The sequence below is a fragment of the Eriocheir sinensis genome, chromosome 15, assembly GCF_024679095.1.
Source record: "Eriocheir sinensis breed Jianghai 21 chromosome 15, ASM2467909v1, whole genome shotgun sequence".
In the NCBI taxonomy this organism is placed as follows: domain Eukaryota; kingdom Metazoa; phylum Arthropoda; class Malacostraca; order Decapoda; family Varunidae; genus Eriocheir; species Eriocheir sinensis.
The window spans coordinates 12,605,982-12,617,530 of NC_066523.1; the positions used below are offsets into that span (position 1 = coordinate 12,605,982).

An 11,549-nucleotide genomic window follows, 5' to 3' on the forward strand; every position below is an offset into this window, starting at 1 on the left:
AAACAGCTGCGTTACGAACATGCAGAACCTTCGTGACTTACTCGAGAGCCTTCAGCCACCAGGGCCACGGCAGCGGGAGGCCTTGACTGACGCGCCTTGCATGGCCTTGCCTCTAAAGCCTCGAGTCCTGCCTCTCAACCATGCGCAGCCATGATCCCTGAAAACCTTTATTTGCCGTTGCATGATTTTTTGTCTCCTCTCGTCGCATGATCATACTTGAAACACTTGGTCTCTTTGTCACGTCTTTCCTCCCCACCCCTCTCATCCTCACCCCCACCCACTCACCTACCATTGTCATCTTACTGCTCGTTTACTTCAAAAGCACGGAAAAAAACGTTTGTATGAAGGACTTACTTCCCGTATCTTCTTTCCCAAAGTCTCTCCCTCAACCAACCTCTATAGTTTAAGACAGCAATGTGTTTTCAAAGACATAAGGATCTTTTCACACCCCTTCGCCTCTCCCCTCATTATCATCTTCCAAAATGTTGATCCTCACCCCTATTTCATTTTCTTTTCCCTCTCCCTTCCTTCTTTTCTACCAAATCACGTATCCTTACCATTCTACATGCTTCTTCTTCTTTCAAAATGCATCCTTTCTTCTCCTCTTCCTCCCATTTTTTTTTTCTTAAATATGTAGTTCCTTTTCCACCACCACCACCACCACTACCACCTACCCTTCCTTACTTTGACTCGACTCCTTCACCTTGCCTCCTCACCTTCACCTTGTGTCCCTAACCTTCACTTTCCTGTGCATTATTAAAGCCTCCCTCAGTGTCATCCTAAGTACTTGCACCTCTCATGTTTAGTTTGACTCCCCTTGCTTGCTGGAAACGTAATATATTTTTTAGTTTTTATCTTTAGTTTATATTTCGTGTATATCTTTATTTACCTGTTGGATTTTCTTTAACTGGTTTCCACTCCATACAAGTTAATTTTCCTTCTCTCTCCCTCTTTTTTTTCATTTTATTATGAAGGATTTTGCGCTTTTGTCTTCTCCTTTTTTTTTAATTCTTCTGCCATGTTTGTGAATTGATTTATTTTCTGTCGCTCTTTCAGCCTTTCTTGTCCTCCTTTTTCTTTTCTTTCCGTTTCCTGCATTTCCTGTTCTTTATTTTGTTCTTTCTATATCATCGTGGTCTTTTCTCTCTGTCTCTCTCTCTCTCTCTCTCTCTCTCTCTCTCTCTCTCTCTCTCTCTCTCTCTCTCTCTCTCTCTCTCTCTCTCTCTCTCTCTCTCTCTCTCTCTCTCTCTCTCTCTCTCTCTCTCTCTCTCTCTCTCTCTCTCTCTCTCTCTCTCTCTCTCTCTCTCTCGTCTTTGCATTTTAATACCCTATCTCAACTTTTATGGCTTCCTCCTTTTTCCCCCACCTTTTTTCTTTATTCCGACCCGCATATTCCTTCGTCCCTCTACCGCGGACTCTGAACTTCATCGACTTTCTGAGGTGATATTAATGAGGAAGAGGGTGAGGGCGAGGCGCACGAAAGAGAGAGGAAGGAACTGTCTCACTTTGAAGGGCTGGAGTTTGCGAAAAGACCTTTGTGTGTGTCCTTCAATTCGTGTGTATCGTATTGTATTATGTGTATTCCTTTGTAGTCAGAGTATTAGTTTTTACAGATTTTCATGCAGTAACATTAAATGGCTATCTCATTTTGTTAAGAGTGCCTTAGCTGCCCAAGTGTTCTCTCTTGGAAATCCATAACTATAATATGACTGAAAATTATATATTGGTAAGCTTTTAATCAGTGTAGTTACTTAAAAACTAGATCAAAATGGGCATCATCCACTTCCTCCTCGTTGCTCATCTTTGTTCTCTTCGTCCTTTTCAATTCATTTAATTACGTCATTTAAAGCTGAAAAGACGAACATGAAAAAAAGGCATTGCATAGATCTCAGACGTGGAATACTCCACGTCTGAGATTTATGCAATGCCTTTTTTCATGTTCGTCTTTTCAGCTTTTCATGTTGTTTCCATTATCAATCGCAACTTCCGAGACGCCGAAATGTGAAGGGAGTGAAGGGAGAGATAGATACCGATACCTACTAAGTACTGCGTGCCCTTTATAAATCCTAAATCCTTTGCGAGACTTTTCCATTACGTTCTGTCTTCCCTGTTCCCGTGAAAGCACAGTTCCAAAGGGTCGGCAGTCGTGAAATGCTCCGAAGAAAGACAAAGAGGCAACTTGAACGGAGCAGAAGGGACGAGGTTAGGGTGTGCTGAGCCGGGCAGGTGCCGTGGGAGGCTCGCCGAGGCAGGTCCACTGGGTGATTCAAGACACCTGCGATGCAACTTTTTCTCTCTCTATTTCCTTCCTTTTTGTATGTTTTGTTTGTTGCTTCGCCTCGTCCTCCTCAGCGACCCTATCTTCCTCCTGCTTTTCCTTTTTTTCTGTTCTTCTTCCTCCTCTTCCTGCACTTCCGCTTCTTGCTCAGTCATAGCCATCTCTGCTTCTGTTCCCCCTTTCCTCTTCTTCCTCCTCTTCCTCTTCTTTCTTCTCTTCCTGTTTTCCCCCTCCTCCTCAAGCATAACCATCTCTACCTCCGTCACCCATTTCTCCTCCTCCTCTTCCTCTTCCTTCATTTCCTCTTCCTCCTCCTCTTCCTGCTTTCCCCTTCTTCCTCAGCCATAACAATCCTGACTCTCATTACGCCTTCCTCCTCCTCCTCCTTGTCGTCCTTATCCTCGTTCTCCTCTTCCTCCTCCTCACTGTCCTCATCCTTCTCTCTCCGCCTCCCCGTCTTCAATTTTCCACACCACGGCGTCACCCTCCCCTGGCTCCGTCCTTCGTCTCTGGATCGTACCTTCTGTACTCTCAAGGCTAGCTAGTCCACTCGCTCCTCATCCCTTCGCCACCTCCTCTTTTCTTTCCCTTTTTCGTGTTTTATTTGTGTAATTTGTCGATGCCAGCCAAGACGGAGGAGGGGATATATTGTATTCTTTTTTAGGTCATCTTGTAATATGTTTTAACTCCATTCTAAGCTTTTATTGTGCTTTTTTTTATTTCACTGGGAAAGGTATCTAACATTTTTTGGGGGCGTGTGAGAGAAAGAGTGAGTTTTTTATTTGTTAAATATGTGTCCTGTCTTACGAATTCGTAGTTTTACATTTCTTTTGTTGCTTGTCTGTTTATATATCTTTTTAAACTATTATGATATGCCTTTAAAGATTCAGATAATAAAGGGACATGGATGACCCACAAAATTATTACCAGCAGATGTCCTTAAAACCAGAAGTCTTTTCGTAAACTAGAAGCTGAAACCGGTATACACTGAGTCGAATAAAAGATATAATCCGATTGGCGTTTCTAAAAGGAGAATATAATCTATCCCTGAAACCCTCTGATCCGTTTTCCGGCGACCCTTCAAGTCAGCCATTGGTATTTTTCTTTCATCAGGTTTCCCTTCCTCTTTTTTGTCACATCCAATCAAAACGGATCAATACTTCATGAAATTTTTCCCAACCTTTTTCGAACTCCGTCTCTTAGCTCGTTAGCACCGGGCTTTTCATCCTTTTAATTCTTTTTGTACCTCAACTTTCTTTCAGCCTTGTTTTCCTAATTCTGTTTGATACTTTGCAGTCTTTCTCCAACTTTTTCTAACTTTCTTTTTCCTTAACCTTTACACGAAGTTCTTGAACTTCTTTATTGCTTGATTTTACTTCTCTTACAGCTTTGTTTTTTTAATAGTTCTCCGTTTTGAAGTTTATATCTTTTTCGAACGCTGTATATTTTTATTTAACTTTCATTTGCATTAGGTTTCCCATTCTCCTTGTTATCTTACCCAATAAATTTACAACCCTTTTCATTTCTACGTAAATTATCTCCAACTTTTTCGAACATTTCCTTTTTCATTTACTTTCATATCCAACAGATTTCTTATTTCCTTTATTATATCACCATCTTCTCTATCTATTTTCTCTGTCCATCTTCTCTTTCCATTTTCTCTATCCATCTTTTCTATCTATTTTCTCTATCTATTTTCTCTATCTATTATCTTCTCTATCTATTTTCCTTCATTTTCATCAGCTTCCTCATTTTTTTTTTATTTCACCATATTTTTCCCTTGTATGATTATGTGTTCTATTTTTCGTCCCTTCCTGACACGTGTTTTCTCGCTCGTCCCTTCTTCCAAGTCTTCATGATTGTCTCCCCCCAACAAAGACTTTTTTTTTGTTACCTCCCTAGCCTCCTCATCCATCACGTCTATATTTTTTTTTGTGGATCCATCATTATTTATATTTTTCCTCCTCTTCCTCCTCCTGCTTCTTTGAAACTGGTGCTCGTCCTTCTCGCTCTTGTCATCCTCCTCCTCGTCCTCCTCATTTGAAACTGCTCCTTGTTTTAGTTCTCCTCTTTAATTCCATACCTATCTTCCTCCTCCTCCTCCTCCTCCTCCTCCTCCTCCTCTTTTTCTTCTTCTTCTTCTTCGTGGTACAGTCGACGATAGAGAGTAGTGTCACGGTTTTCAGAATGTTTAGCCTGGTGGCGGTATCTGGCAACTATACCACGGTGGCGCATTCACTGGTGATGTTAGTGACGCGTATCAGTGTGTACAGTGTATGTGTGACCGTGAAATTATAATATTGTATAATATTATATCATATTATAATATAATGTAGTTAGAAATATACCAGATTACATGAATTCAATTTAGAAATGCGATAATGTCTTCTTTTCTTTCTTTATTTTTACATCTTACATATTGTAAATGTGTACATATATGTTGATGAGCGGGCAACGGCCCGCCGCTGGGGAAGCGATAATGAATGTCTTTTACATGATGATGATGATGACGACGAGGTAAAACATCACGAACAGTCTGAAACACTTTTTCTTATTAAACTTTGAAACTACCGCGTGCAATGCTGTCCTTCACAGAGGCAGGCAGTGACTAATGATCCTTACCATCAAACAGCAAATAGGCTTGAGGGTCTGTTTAACTCGCAGCCTTAATTCCCGTCACTATAAAGCCTCAAAGACAATTCAGATCATCAAAAATCTAAAATCATTTCTCCGTGAAGATTACGTAATATCTAAGTATAAATACGTGTGTGTGTGTGTGTGTGTGTGTTGAGTGCGAGCGCGGAAAAGCCCGCGGTCGACGACGCCATCATGTGAACGTTTATAGCCTATTATTACGTATAATTTTTTTTGATAAAGAACAAGATTTCGGCTGTCAGGGATTTATTTTTTAAGTTAAAAGGCATAACAATCTCCCTAAATAAGTGCAGTATATTTTTAAATGTATCATAGTTTGATAAACAACTTAGAATTGCTCTTGACTAAATTTGACCGAAACTAAAAGCTCGTGTCAAAATGTAGCGACAGAGCCTAAAGAAAAAATATTTATTAAGCGTTAGCGACGGGCACTTTTGATAAATAACTATCTTAAAATTATGGAGAGTGCACCTGTGACCACCGATCACCACAACAGTACGATTTCGATAGGATATAATAATTTTCATGTCGCGTGGAGGGTTTGCCAGATGTCGCTTTCTGAACGAAACTTACTGGACAGTGTGACACTACTCTCTATAGCCGACTGTACATGTGCAAGTATGTGTTTGTGATTTATTTTTCCACTGTGTAAAGTCATTTATAACACTCAAGTGACTGTGATGGCATGCTGGGCGGAGTCTGTGCCTGGCGCGAGGTAAACAGACTGTTGAGATGGAGAACACTGCCTCTTCTGACGCTTCTGCAGTCGTAGCTCATGCTTCATTATGTACAATGCAGCAGCACAGTCTTCTAAAACCTAGCTCAATATCCTTCCGATTTATGGTAAACTGGCTGAAGAGATGCTGGCGCGGTGTTTGTTGTTGTTGGAGCGCGGCGTCAACACAACAGTTCAGGGTCAATGCTGTGTGATGCACAACATTGTTGTTTGGTGATATCACCAACGAAAACAAGCAACATGTTGGTAGAAACTTGCCCTGTGTGACGCCGCCTTTAGCAGGAGCCAGGATCTCACCCAGTGCCAAGGATAGGGAAAGTTTGGCCGCGTGCTGCGGAGCCATAGAACAGGAGAGGTTGGCCACTCCATCACAGGCGCCACGTTGTTATCAGAAAAGCCAAGCGAAGTGTAAATGGATTTGACAAGGCTTTCGTTGGAGTTTTGGGCATTTCCAGGGGTAGTTCCCTCTGGTAGTTTGACCCTTCCGTACCATGAACCCAAACAAACACTCTTTAAAACCCGGTTATTCTCCTTTTTTGTCTTTGGAAAAAGTTGATCTGAGAGGTAGAAGCGTCTGAGAATAACGACCCTTGAGTTTGTGTTGGGAGAGAGCCCATTACCGTGGGACACGGCCAGTGTGACATCCGGGTTGCCTCAGTTTACCTTCCTTTTTTGTTCTCTCATCATTGTGCTAACTTTGACACTTGATGTGGCACTAACAAGGCGTGAATAATACGTGCATGGCTGAAATTTTATACATGTTACCTTAAATAACGGCTCCTTGAATCTGGGTGCTGCGGTAACTACATAGGTAAGAGGTAAAGTTGGGGTCTCCGCAATAGCTGCGCGTGGCCTCAGTGCTCACTGGGGAAACCTGCGGAAGGTAAACTGTGGTAAACTGTTAACTAAGGATGCCACTAAATGCTGTAATACTCAGGGCCGGAGACAAACCGGCATTGTGTGTGTACAGTCTTAAAAGAAACATAACTCTCTCGAATCTAAACCGGGGCCGCAATCACCGTGTTCATAAGTGACATATTTGAATGGTTCACGGTCTCGCAACTTCAATATTTATTTTGATTTTGATTTTTTTCAAAGAAATTGATAAGAGAAACAGCAACACATTATCACTACTCTGTTGTCATTTCCTTCAATACAACAGCAGCGATTCTTGCAACTAATTCTTCTGTTACCACCGAAAGGGTCCACAACGAGTCACACCTACAAGCTTTCCTTCTCCTAAGCTTTTTAACAACCTTCGGTGGCGTCACAGCAGCTTCCCGTGAAGGTAGTTTTTCTTCTTTCTCTGTTACTGTGATTTCATTCGTTTCATTGGCTGGCAGGATCTCCTTTGTTATCTCTGTTCGTTCTACTCTCAGAGGTCCATCGCCATTTTCTGTAACATTCTTAGTCTCCACAGAAGCCTCCTTAATGGTTTCCTGTGAAGGTAGTTTTTCGTCTTTCTTTGTTACTACAACTTCATTCGTTTTATTGCCGGGCAGAATCTCCTTTGTTATCTCTGTTCGTTCTGTTATCAGAGGTCCATCGCCATTTTCTGTAACATTCTTAGTCTCCACAGAAGTCTCCTTAATGGTTTCCTGTGAAGGTAGTTTTTCTTCTTTCTCTGTTACTAAAGTTTCATTCGTTTTATTGCCGGGCAGAATCTCCTTTGTTATCTCTGTTCGCACTGTTATCAGAGGTCCATCACCATTTTCTGTAACATTCTTAGTCTCCACAGAAGTCTCCTTAATGGTTTCCCGTGAAGGAAGTTTTTCTTCTTTCTCTGTTACTACAACTTCATTCGTTTTATTGCCGGGTAGAATCTCCTTTGTTATCTCTGTTCGTTCTGTTATCAGAGGTCCATCGCCATTTTCTGTAACATTCTTAGTCTCCACAGAAGTCTCCTTAATGGCTTCCTGTGAAGGTAGTTTTTCTTCTTTTTCTGTTACTACAACTTCATTCGTTTTATTGCCGGGCAGAATCTCCTTTGTTATCTCTGTTCGTTCTGTTATCAGAGGTCCATCGACATTTTCTGTAACATTCTTAGTCTCGAGAGAAGTATCCTTAATGGTTTCCCGTGAAGGTAGTTTTTCTTTTTCTGTTACTTCAACTTCATTCGTTTTATTGCCGGGCAGAATCTCCTTTGTTATCTCTGTTCGTTCTGTTATCAGAGGTCCATCGCCATTTTCTGTAACATTCTTAGTCTCGAGAGAAGTATCCTTAATGGTTTCCTGTGAAGGTAGTTTTTCTTCTTTCTCTGTTACTAAAGTTTCATTCGTTTTATTGCCGGGCAGAATCTCCTTTGTTATCTCTGTTCGTTCTGTTATCAGAGGTCTATCGCCATTTTCTGTAACATTCTTAGTCTCGAGAGAAGTCTCCTTAATGGTTTCCTGTGAAGATAGTTTTTCTTCTTTTTCTGTTACTTCAACTTCATTCGTTTTATTGCCAGGCAGAATCTCCTTTGTTATCTCTGTTCGTTCTGTTATCAGAGGTCCATCGCCATTTTCTGTAACATTCTTAGTCTCGAGACAAGTATCCTTAATGGTTTCCTGTGAAGGTAGTTTTTCTTCTTTCTCTGTTACTAAAGTTTCATTCGTTTTATTGCCGGGCAGAATCTCCTTTGTTATTTCTGTTCGTTCTGTTATCAGAGGTCCATCGCCATTTTCTGTTACATTCTTAGTCTCGAGAGAAGATTCCTTAATGGCTTCCTGTGAAGGTAGTTTTTCTTCTTTTTCTGTTACTACAACTTCATTCGTTTTATTGCCGGGCAGAATCTCCTTTGTTATCTCTGTTCGTTCTGTTATCAGAGGTCCATCGCCATTTTCTGTAACATTCTTAGTCTCCACAGAAGTCTCCTTAATGGTTTCCTGTGAAGATAGTTTTTCTTCTTTTTCTGTTACTTCAACTTCATTCGTTTTATTGCCGGGCAGAATCTCCTTTGTTATCTCTGTTCGTTCTGTTATCAGAGGTCCATCGACATTTTCTGTAACATTCTTAGTCTCCACAGAAGTCTCCTTAATGGTTTCCTGTGAAGGTAGTTTTTCTTTTTCTGTTACTTCAACTTCATTCGTTTTATTGCCTGGCAGAATCTCCTTTGTTATCTCTGTTCGTTCTGTTATCAGAGGTCCATCGCCATTTTCTGTAACATTCTTAGTCTCGAGAGAAGTCTCCTTAATGGTTTCCTGTGAAGGTAGTTTTTCTTTTTCTGTTACTTCAACTTCATTCGTTTTATTGCCTGGCAGAATCTCCTTTGTTATCTCTGTTCGTTCTGTTATCAGAGGTCCATCGCCATTTTCTGTAACATTCTTAGTCTCCACAGAAGTCTCCTTAATGGTTTCCTGTGAAGGTAGTTTTTCTTCTTTTTCTGTTATTACAACTTCATTCGTTTTATTGCCGGGCAGAATCTCCTTTGTTATCTCTGTTCGTTCTACTTTATGAGGTCCATCGCTCTTTTCTGTAGCGTTCCTCCCCTCCACAAATGTCATCGTAATGCTTTTCTGTGAAGGTAGTTTTTCTTCTTTCTCTGTTACTAAAGTTTCATTCGTTTTATTGCCGGGCAGAATCTCCTTTGTTATCTCTGTTCGTTCTGTTATCAGAGGTCCATCGACATTTTCTGTAACATTCTTAGTTTCCACAGAAGTCTCCTTAATGGTTTCCTGTGAAGGTAGTCTTTCTTCTTTCTCTGTTACTAAAGTTTCATTCGTTTTATTGCCGGGCAGAATCTCCTTTGTTATCTCTGTTCGTTCTACTTTATGAGGTCCATCGCTCTTTTCTGTTGCGTTCCTCCCCTCCACAAATGTCATAGTAATGCTTTTCTGTGAAGGTAGTCTTTCTTCTTTCTCTGTTACTAAAGTTTCATTCGTTTTATTGCCGGGCAGAATCTCCTTTGTTATCTCTGTTCGTACTTCTTTATGAGGTCCATCGCTCTTTTCTGTAGCGTTCCCCCCCTCCACAGATGTCATCGTAATGCTGTTCTGTGAAGGTAGTCTTTCTTCTTTCTCTGTTACTAAAGTTTCATTCGTTTTATTGCCTGGCAGAATCTCCTTTGTTACCTCTGTTCGTTCTACTTTATGAGTTGCGGCTTTATCGTCCTTCGGCTTTTCTTCAGTGGCATTGGTAAGAGGCTGTACTGTTGCTTCCTTCTTTATAACAACTTTTTCGTTAATTTCATTACCCTCTTCCTCCGTGACCTTTTTCACGTCCACTTTTTGTGTTAGGGACCCGCTGTTTGGGGTGGTTTCCGTCAGAGTTTCCCTCTCTGTGACAGATTTTTCGCCGCTTTCTTTACCTTCCTCATCAATAACAACCTGTGTTTCCGTAGTCTTTGATACATTTCCGTTGGGCATTACGTCAGTTTCTGTAGTCTTTTCAACGACTGTCTTGTTTCCGGTTACATGCCCCGTTTCATCTGTATTATTATAGACTTTCCTCTCCACGGTCTTGATGGTGTCATTAGTGCCACTGTCCATGCTCTTTAAATCAGACAATATGGGTAAATCGTTGAGTCCCCCCTCGTCAACTTTCTGGCGAGGGTTCATAACGGCCTTCTCCAGGGTTCCGGAGGCCGCCTTGTCGTTTGGGAGCCCTGCGGAGTTCGCTCCGCCGGCCAGCGGCAGGCTGCTGCCGCTCAGATTCCCCAGCAACATGAAGAGCGTGCACACTGCGAAAAGCGACATAATTGTTGACTATGAGGTTATGAAATTAAAAAGAATTACGGTTTTGTAAAAACCGCTTTCGTCAGCTCAGGGATTGAAAACAGAATGGCCTCCGGGACGCCGACCGGCAGGGAGAAAAATCCTCTGTGGTCTTCCTCCCCCGTAGGATGTGTTTTGGTAGAACAGGGAGAGTCGAAGGAAAAGAAAGCCCACACACACACACACACACACAAGATGGCAAGGAATTCTGATGTCAAGTCTGGTGTGTGTGTGTGTGTGTGTGTGTGTGTGTGTGTGTGTGTGTGTGTGTGTGTGTTTTACGTTGTTGGATTTTGTGTGTGTGTGTGTGTGTGTGTGTGTGTGTGTGTGTGTGTGTGTGTGTGTGTGTTTATTGTGTGTGTGTGTGTGTGTGTGTGTGTGTGTTTTACGTTGTTTCCTATTGTGTGTGTGTGTGTGTGTGTGTGTGTGTGTGTGTGTGTGTGTGTGTGTGTGTGTGTTTTAAGGAGGATGCGAAGCTCAGGGGTCCGTTACAAGGATGGTTAACGTCACTTCTCTTGGAACTTCACTCTTCCCTTCCCGCTTCATCATTGCATCTCTCTCTCTCTCTCTCTCTCTCTCTCTCTCTCTCTCTCTCTCTCTCTCTCTCTCTCTCTCTCTCTCTCTCTCTCTCTCTGTTTTTTCTCCTTCCTTTCGTTCATCTACTTCCATTTCTTTGCCTCTTTCCTTCTCATTGCTGTGTTTTTATTCATCCTTCACCATTATCTTACTCATCAATCTTACTATATTATTTTTCCCTCTCCTCCAGTCCTACCTATGAAGAGTGATAAAGACAACGTATAGGAACAAACGACATAATTGCTCTTCCGCATAAGTACACTGATAGAGGTTCTGTTCGTCTCAAACTACTTTGTTACCTGGAGTGTTTCAAAGTCCGTTTCATAATTTGTGTTCTTCCATTTGCTGCGATTTGCTCTTTGTTTGGAAGCTTCGTGACATGGTCGGAAGGGGAAATGGAAAATCATCTGTATCTATCTATCTATCTATCTATCTATAACGGGGGCATACTTTGTAGCTGCTCGCTGAAGTTAGGGTTGATTGAAGATCTGGAGTCGCTTCCCGCATCAGGAGGGTCACTACATTGTGCGTGGCGGGTAATGGTGACACGGGGCGCCTTATATAGATGTTCAGACCACTCAGACCCTATGGTCCAGACTACGTAACGTAG

At 41.7% G+C, this 11,549-nt stretch overlaps 1 protein-coding gene across 1 annotated transcript; it reads left to right on the forward strand.

Annotated features, from left to right (window-relative positions):
• The first annotated feature begins 7,122 nt into the window (after positions 1-7,122).
• Positions 7,123-11,549, forward strand: LOC126998710 (uncharacterized). Its single transcript, XM_050860699.1, has 4 exons — positions 7,123-8,001; positions 8,161-8,226; positions 8,386-8,538; positions 11,536-11,549. The coding sequence occupies exons 1-4, from the start codon at positions 7,260-7,262 to the stop codon at positions 11,547-11,549; spliced, it is 975 nt and encodes a 324-aa protein (XP_050716656.1). The 5' UTR covers positions 7,123-7,259.